This window comes from Galeopterus variegatus, unplaced genomic scaffold (assembly GCF_000696425.1).
Source record: "Galeopterus variegatus unplaced genomic scaffold, G_variegatus-3.0.2 Scaffold3138, whole genome shotgun sequence".
NCBI lineage: Eukaryota > Metazoa > Chordata > Mammalia > Dermoptera > Cynocephalidae > Galeopterus > Galeopterus variegatus.
In genome coordinates this window covers 95,571-120,002 of record NW_007729249.1, presented here as the reverse complement: position 1 = coordinate 120,002, position 24,432 = coordinate 95,571, and the positions used below count along the sequence as shown (strand labels likewise).

The 24,432-nt window shown below is 44.1% G+C and overlaps 1 protein-coding gene across 1 annotated transcript in view; it reads left to right on the top strand.

The window, feature by feature from the left end:
* Nucleotides 1–24,432, top strand: part of LOC103599880 (chromosome unknown open reading frame, human C16orf62) — a 116,991-nt gene that overhangs the window by 34,324 nt on the left and 58,235 nt on the right. The window contains exons 10-14 of the mRNA XM_008584063.1: nt 5,067–5,163; nt 5,851–5,898; nt 13,060–13,153; nt 17,750–17,827; nt 18,549–18,671. Of these exons, the coding sequence (XP_008582285.1) occupies nt 5,067–5,163; nt 5,851–5,898; nt 13,060–13,153; nt 17,750–17,827; nt 18,549–18,671 (440 nt within the window). The remainder of the gene's footprint in view (nt 1–5,066; nt 5,164–5,850; nt 5,899–13,059; nt 13,154–17,749; nt 17,828–18,548; nt 18,672–24,432) is intronic.

Below are 24,432 nucleotides of genomic sequence, written 5' to 3'. Positions count from 1 at the left end.
TTAAAAAAAACAGCTTTATATATATTAAAAAACAAAATTTTTAAAGAAACAACTATATATATAGTTATATGTATTAAAAAATAACTTTATATATATTAAATCAATAACAACAGCTGCCTTGACTCTACAATCTATTCTCAAGTGCTGTTTGCATTAAATTTATTTATTTATTTATTTATTAATTTTTTCCTTTTTGTCTTTTTTACTGACTGGTAACGGGATCGCAACCCTCGGTGTCGCGCCCGCACCGGGGACCGGCAACGGGATCGCAACCCTCGGTGTTGCGCCCGCACCGCACTCAACCAGTGAGCGGGAACCGGTCTCCACATGGGATCCGAACCCTCGGCGGGAGCGCCTCCGCGCTCCCAGGCGGCGCACTCTCCAGTGCGCCACCGGGCAGCCCTGCATTAAATTTATTGCCTATCAATTTTAAATTCTCAGGAGGTTATAATGGGACAAGTGGATGATGAATTTCATTTGCCATATAAATGACGATGATGATGTGACTGGCAATGCAGGACTCTGTGGCAGTTTCCTTTTCCTTTCCCTTCTTTTAACTTGCAAGCGCTGCTGTAAGGAGACATCCTCATCCGTACAGGCTAGAGTGACCAGCCTGTTCCATCCTCACTCTACCTCCATCTCCTCCTGGTAGTGGTACTTCCCCAGGAGATGAAGAGAAGGTGTCAGTGACAATAACCCATAATTTAACCTTCCTTCACTGACTATATGAGTACAAACAACATTTTAGGGCCAATTAAGGAAAAATTACTAATAACTGACTCCCTACCTAAACTCTAGAAGTTCAAAATAAAAGGCTGTTTTCGTATTCACTTCCAGTCCTTGTCTAAATATATTAATTTGCCCTTTTATCACTGAAATTCTTCCCTCCCCAAATATCTATTTTTTTCCCTTGAGCAATGCAAATCAGGCTTTTGGGTTTTTTGCAGATGATTTCATCATTATTTCTTTTCTTGCAAGGGTTGACCGGTTGGTTAGAGCACAGTGTTACAACACCAAGGTCAAGGGATTGATCCCCACCCCTGTCGCAGCCAGCTGCCAAAAAAAACCAGTTAAAATCTTTATCTGCATGTGTTTTTTCTGGTTCCAAAAACCTGAAAAGGAAAGGGGCAGACTTTTCTCAAGATGTCGGTGATCTGGGGAATGACTCTTAACTATAATTATGTAGAAAGCTTTTGAAATCTACTGTACAGAATTCTGCCTAGAGAAGTTATGTATAAAGAGAAATTCATGACATTTGTTCTCATTCTTTCCATTCGAATCAAGTTCTGACTAGTGAATTTAATACATGAGCTCGTTGCCTTCAGGAGTTTTAACTAAGGTATAGTTCTTATGAGTTCAGAAAGATAGCAGTGTCTTTTGGGGTCATAAAGAGTGTGCACTACCAGATGTGGTCATTTCTTCCCAACCTTTCTTAATCCAGCGTATATGTGAAGAGCCCATCTACTCTGAGTGATAGAATCATTTTATTTTGAGCTTGGGAGAAACCATTTGGGTTCTCATCATCATCATTTCAGCATTCCCATCTTTGGCTCTTCCCTATAACTGACGTGGGCCCATCAGGATAAGCAGTGGCCTTAACTGGCCTGGCCTTTCAGGCATATGCTAACTAAGACAGTGTCGCATCCCTATAAGCACTGTTATGTAAAGAGACCTCTCACTGCCAGGACAGAGACTTGGCAAATAAATGAAAGAGAACTAGACTCATTGGTCTCCTGCCGCCTCCTAAAATATCCGCAGAAGTTCAGGGTTGAAAAAGAAGCATCATAAAATAAAAATAAGTGGGGACAAGAAGGAAAATCTTTGCTCTTTGTTACGTCGCAGTCCCTTCTGAATTAATTTCCAAATTCTGAATTCATTCTGCATGTAGCAGCCCCATTCTAATTATGGCATTCCTCTGCTCAAAACCCTTCAGGGAGTTTCCGTTGCACTTAGACAAACTCTGAAACCCCTCACCAAGGCTGCACCCCTGCATAGGCTGGCTTGTGATGCCTGTTCGTCATTGGCTTTCTTTCTTTCTTTTTTTTTTACTTTTTTTATTTTTTATTATTTTTTTTGTGGCCGGTAAGGGGATCGCAACCCTTGGCTTGGTGTCGCCCGCACCGTGCTCAGCCAGTGAGCGCACCGGCCATCCCTATATAGGATCCGAACCTGTGGCCTCGGCACTCCCAATGCCGCTGCGCTCCCAGCGCCGCACTCTCCTGAGTGAGCCACGGGTTCGGCCCTTGCTTTCTGTTCTTTGACCATGCCAAGGTCTTACCTACCTCAGTGCCTTTGCACATGCAGCTTTCTCTCCCTGGAATACATTTCCCCCATATTAAGCATAGTTGGCTCCCTTTTGTACTTCAGGGTCCAGCTCAAATGTTGTATTTGTAGGTAGGCGCCTTCTCTGATCACCCTATCTAGTGAGCACCCCCACCTCTCACTCGAGTTGCTCTCTATTCCAATACCTAGTTTTGTAGCTTTCATAGTACTGACTAGTATTGGACCTTATTATGTAAGATAATATATAATGTTCGCCTGCTTATTCTTTTTCCTGTTTATTATTCGTCTTCCCTTACTGGAATGGAAGCTTTATGAAGGCAGGGTCTGCCTCATGCACTGTAACACTTCCTTCAGTTTGCTCCTAAGGCATTTGTGTTGAGCAAATGAAGAAAGGAATATAATATTTAGTTTGCTGTAAGACTATAAAGTTCTGCAGAACATAATCCTTTCCCTAAATTATTTCTTAAGTTGGAAGGAAAGCCTAAAGACTTTGTGTCGGTATATGCTGATTGCTGGATAGCTTGCAGACAGTGTGTGTATACGAGGCAACTTGCCTTTCGTGAGTTTATAGATCACGCCAGAGACCTATTTCTGCTTTTGGATTTCAAGGCACATGATACAGTAATATGAAGGGAAATTAACCCTGCCCTCTCCCAAAAGACAAGGCTGACAAGTGAATTTAAGGATAACCCGTGTCTTTTCCTGTATGCATCTCCTGAAACTCAAAAAAAAAAGTTACTTCATGTGTATGGGTTCAGCCCAGGAAGGAAAAAATGATGATCTCCCGTGCTTTTGAACGTAGTAAGTGAATAGTTCTCGAATGAATGAAACATGCGAGACATCCAAAAATAGATAAATACTTGAGATTTGCAGTTTCAGCATATCTGCAGTTGTGATTAGTGACTGTTTTCTGCTAGAGGAGTACCTAGAGGTTTATCTTTTTTTGGTGATTCCACATGAATTTTGATCACCTTAATCATATACCATCACGTGGCAGAATCAGGGATGAAAAATGACTCATTGCAAAACAGCATGAGAGCCGACAAGCTAAGAATTATTTGCTGTGTTCTAAAGTAGTTAACTTCTCCCTTTTTGATTGAATCCTAAAAATATAAAACACACCCAGTGGTGGGATGGAGCTCCAGGCTTTGCTGAAATCATTTAGAAGAGATCATTTTTATGTGAGAGTTCAGCAGTGGGCTTTGATGGTGTTAAGTTTTGTTTTTTCCTTCGTTTTCCATACTCTCTTCCATTCCTTATTAAGATGTATGTCATGTCCAGAGCTGTGAGAAATATGTTTCTGTTGGTTTTTGTAAGAAAATGTATGTCAAGATTAGGCTTGGGTTCCAGTACCAGAAAACTCAAAATAATAATATCGAGGTCAGGGCTGGTGGGGCAGCTAGCCCATGGTGCCCGAGATCCTCACTGCCTCTGTCCTGTGCCCTCATGGTTGAGGATGCCACAGAGGTTCCAATTATTGCATCTGCATCCCAATCAGCAGGCAGGAAGAAGGAGTGAGGCAGGGCAAGCCCCTTCCCTGCAAGATATTTCTCAGAAGTTGTACCTCTGTTTATATCCTGGGACCAGAACTTGGTCACATGACCACATCTAGCTGCAAGGATGGCCATATGCCCAGTTGAAAAATGAGAGTTCTATTATTAAAGAGGAAGAGAATAGATAATGGGGTGAACTGGCAGTTTCTCCACAAGGTGACTCGAGTCTTGGAGCCAGGATTGAGCTGGCAGCCTAACTCTGGCCAGTGTCTCACCTCAGGCCTTGCCTTCATGTCTGGCCCATGTGATGCTTAGAGCAAAGCTAAGATCACATTTCACATTACAGTTGCAGGACCCTAAAGCATCTGGAATTCTCAGCAATGCTGTCAGAGTGTCTTAGTCCGTTTCTGTTACCTGTAACAGAATACCTGCAAGTGGGTAATTTATAAAGAAATGAAATTTATTTCTTACAGTTTTGGAGGCTGGGAAGTCTGAGGTCCAAGCAGCACACCTAGTGAGGGCCTTCTGGGTGAAACTTTCTACAGGGTCCTGAGGTGACCAGGGTGTCACAGGACAAGAATAGGCTGAGCCAGAGAGCTAAACTTCTCACTCACTCTCCTTATAAAACCATCAGAACCACACCCATGACAACCCATTAAACCATCAACCCTTTACTCCATTCGTTCAGAGGGAACAGTCCTCACAATCTAATCACCTCTTAAAGGCCACACCTTTGAAATACCTTAATTAGATTTCCCACCCTCTTAGCACTGTTATGATGGGAGTCAAGCTTCAGTGAGTTTTGAGGGGATATTCAGTCCACAGCACAGAATTACTGGTGGGTACACCAAGAACCTGTGGATTATATTAGGGACAGTGGCTAAGCATGTAGGCTGTGGAGCCAGATTGCCTGGATTGAAATCCAGCTCTTAGACTTGCTTGCTGTGTGCCCTGGACAAGTTGCTGAACTTCTCTGTGCCTTGGTCTCTGCATGTATACAGGAGGAAAGTAAAGTACATATCTCTGAGGGCTGTTGTGGGGATTAGGTGAGCTAATGTCGGTAAAGTGCTCTGAACAGCACCTGGCACTTAGAAAGCCTGGGTGTTATGTACGCTATTGTCAACATCAGTTATTTTCTAATAATGATATTTGGAAGGAAAGACACGGAGGAACTGAGTATGCTGCCCCCTTTCCTGCTCCATGGTACCGTTTTCCTATCCCAGAACTCATAACAGCAGCAAAAGATGCTAAGATTCAGGAAGGCTGACGGGTACTGCTTCTGTGTTACAGATCACTTTTCTCCCGAGAACGTAAATGACACAGCCAAGGAGACATGCCTCAATTGGTTCTTCAAGATTGCTTCCATCAGAGAACTCATTCCAAGATTGTATCCTTTTTATGTCTGATGATTTTAAAGATAGGCTAAAGGGTTGCACTGTTAATAGAAGGCATATTGTGGGATACCCTGAAATTCCTGTTGAAAATCTGGACCATTATGGTTGCAAGTCTGAGAATGGGCAGGCCACATGGTAGAAGCTATTAGACCTGTGCTGTCTCCAAACAGTGTTTTGTTTTTCACTTTGAATAAGATGCCAAGTATTAGGCTTTTCTTTCCTTGAGGAACATTCTCCCATTAATTCTCTCAATTAAAATGCTTCATCTTTAGTGGTTTCTCTAGTTTCAAGAACTTGAAAGGAACAGCGTTTTTGGAACAAATGCCAATATTGAAGAACAGAGAATGTGACCTATACCCAAGTTATATCTTAGTTATCTAAAGTTCATTCTTTCCCCATTAAGCCTTGATTTGAAATGCTCAAAACCCCGTTTAAATTATAGCACACAACCATGAATCAACACATAACATTCTCCGAAATATATTTTAAACAAGTATGAAACCTTGAGAACTGTGTATAGAAACCACAAGCCACTAGCTCACTTCATTCTCTGGATTGTGGAGGTCCATGAGGGCCCCTCTCCTAAGACCTGCCTAGGTCTGTTCATGAATAGTTTAGTCTTTTCTCCTAAGGAAATAGGCTGTCTGGAAAATGTCTTTCTTAACGGAATGTTTTTGTAGTTATGTGGAAGCATCCATCCTGAAGTGTAACAAGTTCCTCTCCAAAATGTAAGGCTCTTCTTTAATGTCTAGAACCACAAAATTTCTAAAAATCTCTCTCTTTCTTACACACACACACACACACATACACACGCACACACACGCTAATGGCAATGTAACAGGAGCTATCATTTATTGATTGCTTAGTGTGTGGCAGATCTGCTGCTGAGCTCCATCTGTGCATTTTCTCATTTAATCCAAATGAAAACTTAATGAAGTAGAGACACTGTAACACTAGGTGACCACACTAGTTGTTGCGGCTCTATTACCTGCCGGTAATACTGCACTGATTGGGCCAATGGTTGAGCTACAACTGGGTCTGGAGCTCCCAGACCCCTCAAGCCCATTCACAGACTGGGTCACAAACCCTTCACACACCAGGCTGGGTCACCAGACCCCTTCACGCAGTTCTATAAGCTAGGCAACTGGCCACATGGTCCTTGGAAGCTGCAGGTCTGGAAAAACATGGCTGTGCAGGGTGGGCGCCTGAGGCAGTAAACACCAGCCAAAGCGGCGCCATGCGGGCCTACTTACTCCACCCACCGACCCTAAACTGGTTCCGAGGTGAGGGGAGCCTGACCAAATTGTTCCATTTTCCCAACAATCCTCCCCTTCAGGGTCTCTCGCCGTACAATCTATGAGTTCAGAATCTTCCACAATGTTCCCTTAGCGAGGGTAAATGACCCTTACATTTACATAACCTATTGTCCATTCAGTATGCCTTAAGGTTTGCAGTTCTGTCCTTTTAACTGTCAGCTGGATGTATGGTTAGTAGTCACCATTGGTGTGATCCTCCATGCAAATCCTGCAGTCATACCAATGGGCAGTTCTGTGCATATTCAGCAGGCTGACATGTTGATCACACGACTCTGGTGCCGTGCCTGCAGCCAGAACAGTACAGGCGAAAAGACAGAAGAGTTATTGGTACCAGTAGGGGAAGTTCTCGCCCCTCTGGTAAAATACATGCCAGTGTGCCATCCTGAGAAAGGATGGTTGCAGGAATAGGTATCTTACCTGGCTTATGATACCATACTTTATCTGCTAACACTGTTGGATCTGTAGGTTCTACATGTAACAGTATAGGGGAACTCATAATTGGCCATAATGATAATACAAATGTGCCCTTTGGAATAGAGCACTCATCTGTTCTAGGCCATGTTACCTTTACTTGAGGAGGCCAGGTAACTGTCACCCAAAGTGAAACTTGCAAGCCTTCCTCTAATCCTTTTCCCCAAGGCCCTATTAAACCTACCCAGCATATATGGGGGGCTTTTATTCTCCAAGGCTATTCCCATTGTACTGTCTGTCCCTGTTTCAAACAGGTTGGGGCTGGTAAGAGAATATTTCCATTTTTACTATATCCTGGCTTCAAAAGTTTATTTTTAGTAGTGATTTGCAGCTGTGTAGGTGCTATAGCCCTATGCAACAGAGCTTCCACTGGAGAGGGTACGCCCTTGTGGGGTCTCATTTAGAATCGTCAGCCATAATTGCCGTGCTCACCCCTTCAGGGATGGGGGTTGGGTAGATAGCCTTAGTCCCTTTTTTAAAAGGCCATTACCGTTCATCACTTTCTATAACTATAGGCCAATCATACATAGCTGTAAGGCTATTCAGTGCCTTCACAGTGTTTACCTGGTCTGGGACCTTACCAAGGCCATACAAACAGAAGACCAGTAGCCATATCAACAGCTGTGAAGATGTATCTGAAATTCTCTGACCTTGACAGTGGTCTGACAAAGTCCACTTGCCATCGAGTCAAGGGCACCCTTCCTCGAGTTATTTGCCCATCTTTATGGGGCACCCGCTGGGGGTGTGGACTCCTTTGAGCACATACTGGACAAACACAACAGGCATTCACTACATTTTCCCATTTTATAGGCAAGGCCCATCTCTGAGCCACCATCCACATGGTTTTACTGCCAGCATGCAACATTCATTGATGTAACCACTGGGCTACATCAGTATCTGGGGCTTTCTCCAGCCATCTTACCTTAGCCAAGGCATCAGCTTCATCATTTCCTGGACTGGCTAAGGGGAAGTGTCCTGTGACATGGAAAAGAGTTACTTCTTTCTCATGCCCCAATTCCCATAACACTTGCCACATGGCTTGTCCCCACAGGGGACGGTGGCCTACCATCCACTGTTGATATTTCCAAGTAGAAATCCAAAGGGTTAAACCTTTGTACACAGCCCAGCTGTCAGTACAGATGGTTAATGGCCTAGGCTCATTTTTTATCGCCATCCATACTGTTCTCAATTCAGCCCAGTGACTGCTTTGCCCTGTACCATTTTCATACCACATGGTATCTGTTTAAGGCTGGACAGCAACAGCTGTCCACGATGCTGAAGGTCCCATGCTAGAGCCATCTGTATACCAAGCTTGCTTTGTGATAGGTCCCTGTCCCTCATGGACAGGTGTAGCCTCCACCTCCATGGGTAATGGTTGTGTCAGAGTTTCCTCCACAACCTCTACTGGGCCTAGCACAGTTTGCAACTCTTTGGACAGAGGACTCGTTGACACAGTGCTCCGTTGTTCTAGATGTGCTCCCCATTTAGACAGAGTGGGAGTCTGAGCTACACCTGTTTTAGGGCTGGTTGCCCATGTGCACAGCCAACCTATTATGGGGTATCCTTACTAGGACTTTGGCAGTTCCTGTGATAGCTTCAATGGCTATCAAGGCAGAATACACAGCTTCTAACTGCTTTTCTATTAGGGTGTAGCGCACTTCAGCATCCTTCCAGAGCTGAGACCAGAATCCTACAGGTGTGCAGAATCGGTCTTGCCTCTGCCACAAACCCCATCCTAACCCCTCCTGGTTTATATGTATGTCTAACTCAAATGGCTTAGTGGGATCAGCCACTTGTAAAGCTTGTACTTGCTATATTGCCCTTTTCGTAGCCTGATAAGCTTGTTCTACTTCCTCATTCCAATCCCAGAGGGCTCCTTTCTTTGTCAGTGCATATAGTGGGAGTGCCATTTGGGCCATATGGGGTACAAAAGCTCTCCAATACCCCAAAAGTCCCAAATATGTCTATAGCTGAACTACCCCTGTGGGTCGAGGGTATGCCTGTATCTTATCTATATTATCTTCTGGGATGACCCTCGTCTTACCCGACGAGACCACTCCCAGGAATTTGACTGACAGTCCAGGTCCTTGCACTTTGGCTGTGTTCACGGCCCACCCACATTGTTCCAAATGGTTCAGCATCATTGGAGCTGCCTGGGTTAAATCTGCAAGAGAATCAGAGGTTAGTAACACATCATCAATTTAGTGAAACATTGTAACTGTGCTGGGCCTAGTCCACTTGGCTAGGTCCCCAGCCACCAAACCATGACAGATGGTTGGGCTATGCAGATAACCTTGGGGCAGTACTTGAAAGATCCACTGTCTTCCTTCCCATGTGAAGGCAAACTGATCTTGGCTATCAGCCGAGATTGAAATGGAGAAAAAAACATTTGCAAGGTCCAGTACATAATGATGTAAGTCCCCAGCTGAGTCATCAGCTGATCCATCAAGTCATGAACTGAAGGCACAGCTGCATGCAAAGGAGGCACTACTTTGTTCAGTTCTCGATAATCTACAGTCATTCTCCAGGTACCATCAGTCTTTCTCACTGGCCATACCGGAGCATTAAATGGGCTCTGAGCCGGACAAATAATGCCAACTTTCTCTAACTCCAATGTAGTGGCACTTATCTCCACATATCCTCCTGGTAGGTGATACTGCTTTACATTAACTACACGTCTTGGCTTGGGTAACACCTGTGATGCTTAGCAAATCCTCGTAACACAGGCTTTACTGTCCATATTCGCAGCTGAAACTCTCCAACTGTTGTTTGCAGGTGCAAACCATAAAGTACATCCATACCCAAGATGTATTCAGCTACAGGGGATATATATATACAGTGTATACATGAGGGGGTAATCTTCCTATGCCCAGTGGCAATGACACGGCTTTGACCTCAACAGTATGTCCTCCATAGCCATCTTTACGAACTGTGGCCCCTGGAAACTTATCTGGATTGCTGTATATCAGGCTACATTCTGCACCTGTATCCTCCAAAGCCAAGACACGCTGCACATTTGTCCTCGACCAGTGTATTGCTAGTTCAACATGAGGCCTCCTGTCCTCACCTGCCCCCAAAAGACAAGCACCTTGGACTGCTCCCTAATCAGAATGGAACAGTTTTGGTTGCTCCTCGGGAGCAACCAAAAAATCCTTTGAATCCACCAAGGGTACCTTGCTACCTGTTTCCCGATGTTTGGTGAAACGCTGTTCAGGGTGCAATTGTTGCCACAAGGCAAACAGAACTGCATTTGGCTGCCGGTCAATTTTCTTTTTATCAACCCCTGCTGCAAGCAAGTCAAGCCACATCTGTTTATGGCTAGTCTTGCTTGATCCCTTTGGGATAAAATCCCAAGCATTTCTTGGGGTTTGGTCTTAGCCACCTTTCAGACCCCTTTTGCTTGTCTGCTATCCTCTACTTCACCCAAGCTGGCTATCATGGTTGTTACCTCATATATAGGACGACCAATGTATGGGGCCAGTATGGCCATCAGTGACCCAAAGGACATTGACGGGGCATTCTGCAGCACTGTGTCATGCTGCCTGTAAAGTTCTCATTGTCGGGGCCATGAGTGTTCACATTAAACATGGACTGCCTCATCCTCAGCTCTTGAATGATTTGGACCAGCTCAGCATACGTTTGCCTTTTACTAACAATCTTGGGCAGTTCTCCAGCATTTGCCCACACAGTTTGGGCAGCTGCATTCACCCAGTCCATCAAGGAGTGATTACCTGGCCTGGGTGCATATCTGCAGCTATTTTGCAGCTGTTGCCTAAGGGACGGGTACGTGGTGATGGAGGCCAGTTTCTCCATCTCCTCACCAGAGCATATCACACTATCCACCCCTAGGTCAACTGCAATAGTCAAGCAGCCAGGGTCTCCCCATGTTTCTGCCTGAATTGTCTCCCCAAGTGAACCAGTTCAACCTGGGTATACAGGACACAGGTAATGAACTGGGTCACCTGTGGATCACCCACTGGTTGTCCGTCTTGTCCCATAGGCTGCTTGTGCCTCAATTTCTCGTGCACAACAGGTTGTGCCTGGTGTGAGTGGCCAGTTGCCACACGTTGTCCTCTGGGACATTTATCCGTGCTTCCAACGACTCTGCTTTCTGCCTTGAATCTGCCAGTAGTTGCACATCATCCACCAACAGCTCTGCTTTCTGCTTCAAATCTTGATCAACTTGCAGCAGAGTGAGCAGCAGCCAGGCTCCAGTCAGCAGAAAAGTGGCCACTGGGCACCACACACTCAAAGACAGCCACATTTCCTCCCCCTCCCAAGGAATTTTCTGCCATAGTACCTGGCCTTTGCTGCCTTGCAGTACAGTGTGCAGCAGCCAGGTCCCGGTCAACAGGAAGGTGGCCATAGGGCACAGCATATTCACAAATAGCCACATTTCCTCCTTCTTCCAAGGGCTTTTAGCTACCGTACCTTCTCAGAGTCCTGTCATAGGCTATACCAAATGTGGTGTAATCCTGCCCGACTACGCCAATTTTTCTGGCTACTGCTAAGTTATGGCTAAGGCCTGGTATCCTCACAGAGCCAATTATCTAGCTCTTAATCGTGTTGGTGATGTCAATTGTAAAGCTAGGCCACCATGCTAGTTGTCGCAGCTCTTTTACCTGCAGGTAATCCTGTACCGACTGAGCTGATGGATGAGCTAGGGCTGGGTCTGGAGCTCCCAGACCCCTCGAGCCCATTCACAGACTGGGTCACAAACCCTTCACATGCCAGGCCGGGTCACCAGACCCCTCCACACCAAGTTGGGTCACCAGACCGCTTCATGCAGGTGTATAAGCTAGGCAACCGGCCACACGGTCCTTGGAAGCTGCAGGTCTGGAAAAACATGACCACACAGGGAGGGCACCCAAAGTAGTAAACACCAGCCAAAGCTGTGCTTCACCCACACATGGTGTTTACTGAATGACCCTGAACCGGCTGTGAGGTGAGGGGAGCCTGACCAAATTGTTCCATTTTCCCAGCAGGCACCATTTTAATCCCCATATCACAGAGTGGAAAACTCAAGCTAGAAGAGGTGGGATGAGTAGCTCCTGGAAGATCAGCTCAAGTGGATTTGAATCCTGGCTGTGCTGTTAGTGGCTATGTGGTCTTGAGCAAATTTTTTAGGGTCTCTGAGCCTGAGTCGCCTCTCCTGTGAATGTGGCCCTGAGAAGAGGTCTGTGAGGGTCCTCTGAGCTGCACATGAACACCAAGAGTTGCATGTGACACATAGCAGCCCACGCTCCACGTGCTGGCTGTTGCTGTTGCAGATGGCGATGATTAAAATCTTATTGTCAGAAGCAATAGCCTTTGCCCTCAGGGGCTTAGACCTCATGCTGTCCTGGTTCATCACAGGCGCTGTTTTGAGTTTACAGAGTTTGGAGAAACCAGATCTGCTTTCTGCAGAGCCGTTGAAATGCTGAGTCATGTTGGATAGCTAGGTAATGAACTCTTTGAAGCCTGGGACTGACTCATGGTGCTCCCAGATAACTATTTTGATTTGATTTAGAATTTATCCTAAATGTGTTTGATTTAGATCTAGGGATACCAGGGACAGTTTGGGGAGATAACATGGGTGCTGAAGAAAACACCATTTTGCTTTACCAGTTAGGTGAGGATAATGCCTTAGGCAGAGGGAAGTCCTGTGTCACTGGAGAAATAACTCATGATTCACATTGATGGGGGGTATGTCTAATGCCAGCCTGAGTTACTAGGAAGGGACAGGGCACAGGATAGTAAATCAGGGCCAAAGGAATGTAGATATGGAGAGACGACCAGTGGATGCAAAATAATTGGGGGATAAAAACTGTTAAAGTTAGCAAAGTAAATGTGACCTTGAGCAGGAGAAAAAGTGAAGGTTGGCTTCCAGAAATGAGCAAATGATAAAGATGAAAGAAATCATTCAGCGCATGAATTGTATCAGGAGAAAATGACTGTTGTTACATTGCATCAGAACTCTGAAGCTTGGACCTTGGTTTGTTACTGAAACTCGATTTTCCCCTCCCCTAAATTTAGGAAGTTTAGCTTTATCTTAATTTTGAAAATAAAAGAACAGTGAGTTCTCACGTGGGTGTAACACTGATCTCTTTTTGTCTCTAACAGGGGAATTTCAGAGTGCCTGCCTCGATTGACGTGCATGATTAGGGGCATCGGGGACCCACTGGTTTCGGTGTACGCCCGAGCCTACCTGTGCCGGGTAGGTCTTGCTTGAGTCACGTCATGCACAGATGTGGCTGCCTCCTGTCTCCTTAAGGTCACCTAGTGCTTCTCCCTCCCCATCCCCTCACAAGGCATTGAAAGGAGGACTTTATTAGCTGCTAATTTTAGAACACGGCTCTTCAACAGAAAGTAGAGCTGTAGGATTTTCTTTTAAAAATTAATTTTAAAGTAGACCAACTTGACTGTAACTCTAATTAGGGGGCATTTAAGGTCATCTTCTTGCAAGTGAACTGGTTTTCAGAATTAATTGTCTCTCAGTTCTTGCTGGGAAGGAGGCTCCCAAGACTTTTCAGATGATAGGTTGCCTTTCATTGACTTGAGACATGCTTTCCTTTTGTCTTGAATTTGATTGTTTTATTAGTTTTTTGTCCTCCTATCAAAGAGTTGGCTCAGAGTGTGAGTTGGTGAGGGCCCTGTGTCCCATGCAAGGGCAGGCCTCAGGGTCTGGCTGCAGAGTCCGTAGCCTGGCCTGGGAGTGCTGCAGGCCTGACCTAGGCAGCTGCTCTGATGGGTGTTGCAGGGGAGTTGCTGATTGTAAATCCCTTGGCCTTTCTCTTCTGTAGAGCATCATGAGGCTTCAACTTAAAACTGTTCAGGTTTTTGTTTATGAAAAATAAAACCCATGGGCCGGCCCGGTGGCGCACTGGATAGTGCGCCGCTTGGGAGGCACGGCGGCGCTCCCGCCCAAGGGTTCGGATCCCACATGCAGACCGGTTCCCGCTCGCTGGCTGAGCGAGGCGCAGGAGCAATGCCGAGGGTTGCAATCCCGTTGCTGGTCCCCGGTCCGGTGCGGGGGCAACACTGAGGGTTGCGATCCGTTGCCGGACACGGAAAAAGACAAAAAGACAAAAAAAAAAAAAAAGAAAAAGAAAACCCATGGAGAGTATACGGTCATTTTTCTTCAGCCCACCGGGGGATTTGCCTCTGCCAGGGCTTCTCTAGCAGTGTGCATCTTGCCTGCTTGTCCCACCAGCATTGTGTACCTTTAGAGAGGGCTTGTTGTCCCTGATGAGCCCCAGACTTCCTTGAGGACAAAGCTACCCCTCTGAGTGGTTATGCATGTTATTAAATCAGAAGGTGAGAACACGTAGCCTGGGATTTGTATCTTCTACATGAGATGTAGCAAATAGCAGAAGCCCTGTGGTCTGAAGTATCAGAAAAAATTCAAACAGCCCTGTAGAGCTAGGGCTGGGTCTGGAGCTCACAGACCCCTCAAGCCTGTTGTCCAGACTGGGCCACAAACCCTTCACATGCAGGTCTCCGAGCTAGGTGACTGGAAGAAAGGTCCTTGGAGCCTTGGTTGAAGAAAGAGTAGTCTTTATTTCTGCACACACACATCTCAGAGCTAGGCAGTTCAAAGAGAAACTCAGCTGCTACTGGCAAAGTCTGAAGAAAAACTGAGCAGCTGCCAGCAAAGTAAACATGCTCTCTTTTTAGACGTGAGCTCTCTGCCAGCCAGCAGTTCAGGGCTGCTGCTCCACACACTCTCTAACACACAATAGCAACAAAACTAAAAAGATACATTGGTGCGCATGCACACTAACTCCACCCACCCACACAATTTGTTTACAAAGAATGTGCTGCACCACACCCAACCAGACCTAAGGTGAGGGGGGCCTGACTAAACTATTCTGTTTTCCCAACAAGCCCCTGCCCTCAGAATGAACTGTAGACATCCATTATGAAGGACACTTTTTAAAGGTCTGCTTCTTGGGCCGGCCCCGTGGCTCACTCGGGAGAGTGCGGCGCTGGGAATGCAGCGGTGCTCCTGCCGTGGGTTCGGATCCTATATAGGGACGGCCGGTGCACTCACTGGCTGAGCGCGGTGCGGGTGACACCACGCCAAGGGTTGCGATCCCCTTACCAGTCACAAAAAAACCAAAAAGCAAACAAAAAAAATAAAATAAAGGTCTGCTTCTTGATACAGAGAATGAAAGAAAAGTCTGTTTAAGGGTACCAGACTCCCCTCTTGTAGCAGAGGCCAGAGTGTGTATGCATCGCCCCTGCTTGAAACTTGGGGTGGATTCTTCATCCAGGAATATCAGCTGTGTTTCTAAGAGCTTCAACTTTTGAATGCATTGACACTCGAATACTCTTCGTAAGTCAGTGTTTGCTGAGAGCTTGGTGAACGAAACACTCTGCTGGATTGTATGGGAAAGATGAGAAGATGTGATTGTTGGCATATTTGGAGTCTGCTCCCTTTTGCCTCGAAGAACATCATAAATTCTCTGAACTCACCTTGACATCAGTTGGATAATAGGATAATAAAGACTGGAATCATACTTAGGATGATGATTCTGGTTACTAAAGAGAAATCAGTTGTGCATGAGCCAGGGAAAAGGTAATGTTTGTTGCATATAAAGTGCCCATGAATGGCACATGCAACTTGAAATGACAGTGGCAATGAGGAGAAGATGCAGAGGACAAAGCAGACCCATCTGAGAAAGACTAGTAATGGAATACGTTCATCTGGTGATGTCATTTTTGTCAATCCAGGCAGTGCATCAGCTCCCCTGGGTGGACAGTTACTAAAAGTCTTTTGACATAAAAAGAATGAGAGACAGCCTGTGCATTCATTAGTAAGGATTCTTTCAGTTGTAAGTGGCAAAAACCCAATTGATACTACTTAAAGCAAAAAGGGGGATGTATTAGCTTGTGTATCTGAAGAGTCCAGGGATAGTGCAGGCAGGGCTAGATCCAGGGCCTCAAGGAGGACTGTCAGCAGTCATTCTCTCCCTCCATCGCTCAGCCCTGCTTTCCTCTGGGTTGGCCTCATTCTGCTCTTTCCATATGGTGGCCCATATCAACTAAAGGCTTCTGTCCTACCAACTGAGGAACCCCATTGGAAAGAGAGTGCCTTTTCCCCAGAAGATCCAGCCAGAATCTTAGGGCCAGTTCTCAACAGACCACCCTGGGTCACTTCCCATCTCTAGAACAGTGGCTGTGGCCATGAGATGGGATGTGCTTACCCACCAGGCCTGGGACATGTGCTCATTCCCTGGAACTCAGGGTGAGGTGGGCCCACCTCCACCACAAACCTCATGGTCTAAGAGGAAGTTTTGATTCCCAAAAGACAAATTCAATTTCCTCCGACCAGATACAGAGGGAGTGGATACCAGGCAGGCAGAAACAGCAGATGGAAATCATGAGCAACTTACCCTTGCTGCTCTGGCAGAAATCTTTAGACCCAAGCTGATTTCCAAGCTGCTCTTTTGGCTTGATGAGAAGAGATAAACAAAACACAAAAGCAGCGAGTGGGCAGAGTGTGGGGGGAGCTTGAAGCTGTTTATTAAAGGAAAGTATGATTAACTCCTCTTTGAAGTCACAGCCCCTTCAGCATGTCTCCATTGCTTGTGCACCGGGCCAGCCTCTGCTGTCGCCTAACAGATAATTATTGCCTTTTCTATGATATGATTAAGTGGAAGGAAAGACAGTAGAATCAGAACACAGTAGAACTGGATCTGATGTTTGTTGTTAGTTTTTGTTTTTGTTTTTTTTTTAATCTATGTGTTTGTTCTTGGAAGCATCACTTCTTGGACCAAGATCCTTAGAACTGCTCTTGAAATTTTACACCCTGTTGGTTCTCGAATAATTTTTCCCAAAGGAATTGATCACCACCATCTGAATAAAATCATTATTGTTAACTGTCCTGATCTCTGGGTAGGGGGAGGTGAGTGGGAGAAATCTGTCCACATTCGAAGAAACTGCGTCCCAAGAGAGCAACTTTCCTTATGAAGTTGCTCTTATGGTTAAGCAGCAATTTGGAATTAAGGCATATCTGAGGAGCTCAGTTTAAGGAATATTATGATGTTTTGTTTTCAACACGTGAGCTCCTCTCCATGGCTCTTACCCTCACTTTTCCATCCAGCTCCTTCTCTGGCCACCTTCTCTGTGATTAGCAAATTTAGCTAGGAGTGTTACTATCTGTTTTTTAAACAATGAACTCAGGAGCCCCAATGGATTACAGCATTGCTATGCCTCTTGCTATCTTATATAAAATTGCTTAAAATATATTAAAATTTACATCTGTTTCCATGACTGTCTTAGCAAAGAATGAACCATGTAGCTTTTAACAATGCAGCAGTGGCCACGCAACCTCTAAAAATCAAGCTGACTCTTACATGTTGTAATCTTTTTGCTTTATTTGATAAGTACAACCACATGTGTGTTTATCATTTTTTTGAGAGGAAGAGAATATTGTATATACATAATCTTGAGAATACATTCCTCCTTAGTGCTGTATTGATTTATTCGCTTGGTCATCTCTTCAGAAATACATCCATTATCTTTGGGAAATTGCAAAGAGGATTATTGCAAATGTTGCCTGTTTTTCATTAAAAATAGCTGCTTTATATGTGTGTGTGTGTGTGTGTGTGTGTATATATTCAATACATGTTTTTTTGAATAAGAAAACAAATAAGCAAAAATAATAAAAGTTAACTTTCCAGGTTTTTCTTCTATGTCTGTACATAGGTGTATATATATTTTTTAATTGACCAAAATGGCATCCTACTGTACATATTATTTGCAACCCAGTTTTCCATTGTCAAGGTAATATTTTGTTTGGCTGCAGGTGGGAATGGAAGTGGCTCCACATCTCAAAGAAAGCCTAAATAAGAACTTTTTTGACTTTCTCCTTACTTTCAAACAGGTAAGAGAACACCATCAGAACAGCTAATTGGGGCCAGCCTGGTGGCACACTGGAGAGTGCGCCGCTTGGGAGCGCAGTGGTGCTCCCGCCGAGGGTTCGGATCCCATGTGGAGACCGTTTCCCGCTCACTGGTTGAGCGTGGTGCGGGCGCGACACCGAGGGTTGCGATCCTATTGCCGGTCCCCAGTACGGGCGCGACACCGAGGGTTGCGATCCCGTTACTGGTCAGTAAAAAAGACAAAAAGGAAAAAAAAAATAAGAACAGCTAATTGATATAACAGTTATATGATAGCGAGTTCACAAAACCCAGTTGGTTTTCCAAGCTGGAAATGCGTTAAAGCTCTGTAAATGTGCAAATTCTGGAAAATTACACTAGCGGCTGTTGGAGAAAATTAAAATGTGTTGATTGTACTGAACAAGCAAGAGAATTAATATGCATGTGTTAACAGAAATGTGTCCAGTTGATCACTCTTTCTTAGTGTCTGCTGGCTCCATTTTTATCAGGTTTCTTCTTTCCACAGTGCACATTCTCAAACCAGCTCCGCTTGGTGACATGGGAAACTTTGTGTGTTTTTTCTAGTTTAAAAAAACAACTGAGAAACCAGGCTGTTGCTCTTGGGGCTGTCCACATACTTACAAGTGTGCCCAATCAGTAAGTTACACACTCTTTGTTGTATGATTTCCCCCCTCCTTTTCTAAGTGTTTATTTGGTCTCCTGTAGATTCATGGGGATATGGTCCAGAACCAGCTAGTGGTCCAGGGAGTGGAGCTCTCATCCTACCTGCCCTTGTACTCGCCTGCCATGGACTGGATCTTCCAGTGCATTTCCTACCACGCGCCCGAGGTAACTGCCAGGTAGCTTCAGTGGAAGGTCACCTCCAAGGATGAACATTAGGGATCCTCTCCTCCTTCTTGTGAAGACCCTTGCACTGTGTGCCCTGTGATGTTAACAGAATGACCACAGCATTGTCAGCCCCAGCCTGCCTTTATGGAGGGCTCACCATTGTGTCTGGTTCTGTGCTAAGCCTTGTCCCTAGATTGTCTCGGTTAGTAACTCTGGGAGGGGGATGTGGCCACTCAGAGAGGCCGAATACCTACATAAGATCACACAGCCAGACAGTGGTGGGAACTGGACACAAACCCTGGAATCTGCCTCCAGGGCCAACAAGGTTTATTGCCTCTTGAGTTACCTTAATGTGCCCTTTTAATGCAATAAATAATGCAATAATGGTGCAATAAAGTCAGTACGTAAGGTAATATTTTCTCCATTTACAGAAGGAAAGTAAAACTCAGACACTTAATTGGTTTTATAAGATTCCTTTTTTTTCCTTTGTTCCTTTTTTCTTTTCTTTTTCTTTTTTCTTGCTAATTGAAATATTGTCAGGAATTAAAGTGACGTCAGAATCGTAGCAGAAATATTATTTTTTTCTTCCCTGGTATGGAGAGGCAGTTTCAGTAGAACACCAGTTGAAATTGTCATAACTGTGATAGATGAAGCTTTCATTGTGTTCCCTTTGGTGGTTGGGAATTCTGCAGGAAAAAAGGGAAGGAGGACTTGCTACAAACAAGCATACACAGAGCAAAGCAAAACTCAAAGCCATCTGCCTTTTCCTAGACGCTGCCAACACATACTGCAAACCCCAGACGGAGAAAAAAAGGACATGGCTGAATAAACAATCCCTCTTTTAAGAATTTATTCTGTAGAAATAATTAGATGAGTATATAAACATTTAACTTATACACACACACCGATTTGCTCATGGTGGTGCAAAATCAAAGGCAACCATCAGGGGATCGATTGGTTAAGGTATGGTATATACATTCAGTGGAATGTTATGGGCCATTTAAAATGATGGAGACCCATGAAGATCTGTATGTACTGACATCACAGTGTTCATAATGTATTGCAGAGTGGAAAAAGGCAGTTATACACATTGCTAGGTGTGTTGTAAGTGGCAGTGTGGCCTGGTGTTCGGGTGTGGGCTCTGGAGTCTCAGGGTGCCTGGGTTTCCGTTACAGCTCTGTTACAGCTCTTGTGATAAAGTAGTGGCCAAGTAACTTGTTCCTAAGCACTCTGAGGCTTCTTTCTTCATCTGTAAAATGGGACCAATAATAATCACTCCTGTTTTCTAGTCTGTTGCATAGATCAAACAAGACAATGCATTTGTGGTGCTCAGCATAGTACCCCATGCCTAGTACTTACAAACATGATTTTTATATCTGCACGAGAGATTTGGGAGGGAGATATGACCATATATCACTGGAGGGGGAGATTTTGGATCTTCTTAACTTATTTTTCTTTGCACATCTGTGTTTTCTAACTTTTCAATGAATATGCACTGCTTATATTTTTATTTTTTCAAATTCTAAAGTATGAGGAGAAAAACAGGGACATCTTATATTTCAGGTGAATTTTCTTACCATTAATTAAATTGATTTTAAAGAAAGTCAGTATAAAGGAAAGATTGTTTAAAAATTTGCTGCCCTTTCTCTATGATCCTCAGCATAGTTTAAGAAACCACATGCTGGCCCTCCTTTTCCCCAGGGAAGAGGTACCATGAACTTGACTGTAGAAAGCAAGCTGCCCTAGCTGTTCCACTGAGTGACTGAAACATACAAGCAGGACTGACGTGTTGAAAATGAGAACGCTTATTTTTTCTCCTTATTTTAATGAAAGGCAAAATCAGATTTAAAACAAAAGGTACGTGTCATAAGGCATTGTTCTTTTTATTTTAAGCTCCAGTAATCTCAAAGGATGGCAGAAGCTGAGAATAGAGCTTTCCTGGGGAGTAAAGCTCTAGGAAATCATTATTGCACTAGACTAAGTGATTAAAAAATCAGGTCACCTGAATAATAATAAACCGATTCTTGGGGCACTTAAATAAGGGACTTTCAGTGTCTTGTTAAAAAAATTCTGTCATTTTCAAGATGCAGAAGAATTGACACCGGTATGGAAGGTGGTGTTGAAGATGTGTGTAACAATTTGACACCTAAAAGCTCTTTGTCAGTGGCTGGATACACACGAGTAGAGCCGTGTATATTTTTAAGAGGCCACACCTCCAAAGTAGTAGATTGTAAAGTCTAGCAGAAGCAGTTGGTAATATACAGGGCAGGCAGGAGAGAGAGGAAGAGGAAAAACACCTTTGGTTGTGAATATCTGATATACAAAATTACAAATTGAAATTGAAAATTTAAAAAAAAATTGGAGTATGTATTAATCTATTCATATTGCTGTAACAAAGTGCCACAGACTGAGTAGCTTATAAACAACAGAAGTTTATTTCTTACAGTTCTGGAAGTTGTTAGTGCAAGATCAGGGTGCCAGCAGAGTTGGTGTCTGATACAGGCCCTCTTCTCTCTGCATCCTCACATGATGGAAAGACAGCTAGCCAGCTTTCTGGCTTCTTCTAAGGATACTGATCTCATTTGTGAGGGCTCCTCCACTTTCATGACCTAGTTACGATACCTCCCAAAGGTGTCAGCTTGTAATGTCATCACACTGGGCATTTGAATTTTGAGGGGTTACCAACATTCAGTCCATAACTGGAAGTCATTATTCAAAAAGGCCTTTTTATTATTTGAAGACAGGAATTTTTTCCCTCATACAATTAAAATAAAATTATAATAGGCAAAAATGGATTTTTGCACCCGATTTCAGGCACATTCTGTACAGAAAAAAGCAACCATTTCATAAAACCTGCTTTTAGGCAGTAGAAACAGATCCCTTGAAAAGCTCCTCATTGTTGTCACCCAATAGCTATTTGTTGGTGGTGAGGTGTAGAGGAAAAAAAGCCTGACCCCTGACATCAGGGTGTGGAAGGTGTGGAATCCTGTGACCCCTAGCTGAGCTGTCAGTAGAGGATGGGCCAGGCAGCTGGGCAGACCTGGGTTCAAACAATGGCTGTGTCGCCTTAGGCTACTTTAGTTCCCTTTGCCTCAGTTTTGCCAACTATAAAATGGGTCTAATAATAGAACATTCCTCTAAGAGCTGTTTTGATGGTGACTGTGATAATGCACATCAGAGCGTAGCCAGGGCCTAGCATGGTGTAGGCACCAGCTATATGGGGTGGCATTATAGTTATATGTCACTTGGGGGAAGCTGGGTGGTGGGTACCAGGACCTCTCTCTACTATTTTTGCAGTTGCTTATATGTCTATAATTAGTTCAATATAAAAACGTTTAAAACAATCCATCAGTTAAGGGCAGTTCGAAAAATGATGTTATATCCATGGTGTGAATTCTTCAGTCATTAAAAGGAGTGAGGTAGGTTTGTGTGTACTAACATGGGAGGAGAGAGGGCTATCCTAGATTCTTGAGTAAAAAAGGCAAGGTGCATCTTAATATGTACAAGATTATCCTATTTTTGTAAAATTAAAATACCCCCCCCAGGCTTTTTCAATAACAATTATATATTCAGAGGTCGTAGGCAAAGTTCTAGAAAGATAAACACCAAACTGTTGACAGTGCTGATTACATCTTTCTTGATGCATGTCAATATTGTTTGAACTTTTGTACATAACTATTTCTTATTTTTATAATTTTGATAAAAACAGTGAAATGTTATATAAATAAATGATATGTCAGGACAACAACAACAATAACAAAAGCCTAACACAAAGATAAGTGCCCTAAATAAATGCCTGCCTTATGTATCTTCAAGGTTTTCATTGGTTTGTCCCAGCCAAAAAGACTTGTTTCAGTCTCAGTCTGCTTTGAACTGTTGTTCATCTTGTTCTTGCCAAAGACAATCAATCCTGTCACTTCTCAGAAAAAAAAAAAAAATTAATAACCTCTAACAATTCTGCTGGGATCTATAACATTTGGCTCCTTGGACACTTGTGGGTATCCCTATATGACGACAGAGCCCTTTTATTTTTTTAAAGTTATGTTCTTGGATGTGTTTGTAATGCACTCATCTTTTGTGAAAAAGAGAACTTTTTAAGCATTTGTCTCATCTTAATGGCCAGAATCTTTTGTCCATATGTTGGCATTTGTCCTAGTTCATGTTTTTGGAAATGGTAGGCCAAGATACCTATTTGTGAGTGTGTATGTGTGCACACACGTATGTATATGAGAGAGAGGATAAGCCTCATGAGGGCACGGGTTTCTGTCCATTTTCCTCACGATCCAATCTCCAGTTCCTAGAATAGAGACTAGTCTATTGAAGTTGCTCCTTAGGTAGGTGCAGAATGATTATTTGTGCATTTTGGGAAGTATCAGTGTGATAATTATACAGCATATCTCATTTCCTTTCCCAGCCTTTCCCAGAAACCACTTTGGTATTGGTCTTCAAGAATGACTGTTAGGTGTAAATACCTTATGAGTGGGTTGGGGAAGCTATTTGTGGTATCATCAATTTTATCATCAGCTAGGATGTTTCTGGCTGCAAGGAACTAACACCTACCTAGCCCAGCCTGCAGTATAATTCTGTGTCCTCTCCCATACCAAGGCCAGGCCCTGGACCAGGCTGTTCCAGTCCATCTTTCTGCTCTGCCATCCCTAGCTAGTAGCAACGTGGCTGCAGCTGCTCCAGACATCACATCCAGATGTGACAGCAGCCAAAGGCAGAAAGAGTGGAAGTCCTCAATTCCTTGGGTTCCTGTTTATCAGTGGAGAAAGCTTTCCTCAAAGTCCCTGGAAGATTTCCTATCCCGTCTCAGTAGCCAGAAATGGGTCAAGTACCCATCTCAAAACCCACCACAGGCAAGGGGCATGAGACTACCATGAGTGGTTTGGACCTATATTAGTCTGCTCAGGCTCCCATAACAAAGTACCACCCATACTTAAATGACAGACATTTATTTCTCACAGTTCTGGAGGCTGGAAGTCCAGGATCAAGGTGATGGCAAAGTTTGGTTCCTGGTGAGGCCTCTCTCCTTGGCTGTGTCCTCACATGGCCTTTCCTCTGTGCAGGGGCATCCCTGCTGTCTCTTCCTCTTTTTATAAGGACACCAGTCCTGTTGGATTAGGACCCCACCCTTATGACCTCATTTAACCTTCATACCAGCTTTAAAGGCCCTATCTCCATGTACAGTCATGCTGAGGGTTAAGGCTTCAACTTTCGAATTTGGGGGGAATTTAATTCAGTCCCTAACAGGAGCCAGCCTGATTGATGTGGGTCAGAGACAGAAATCTGGATGCAACCAGGGTTCTGGGGTGGGGATACCAACAGTATCTCCACAGTCAGCTGTCACTTTAATTATTCAGGCAACAACCTACACACAGAGGGACATGGCTGGAAAGGGTGGAACTGCAGTAAAGAAGGCTCATGTTTTATATGTTGACTTGGAGGCCAGACTTGGATACAAAACTCATTTCTACCACTTATGGAGAAGTGGCTTAACCTTTCTGAACTTTGGTTTCCTCATCTGTAAAATGGGGATAATATTACCCAGGTATCAAGACCGTTGTGAAGAGTTTGTGAGAAAAGAGAAGTAACACACTCTTAGTCTGGCACCTGGGGCATGGTCAGCACTCAGTGTCATAGCTGCTCTCCTCTTATTAGCTCTTTTGTCTCAGGGTTGACCTTGTCTGTGCCATTCAATACCTTCCCCAAACCACTGCCCTAAAGGATACTTCTTCCATTGATTTTTTAAAAATAGGAG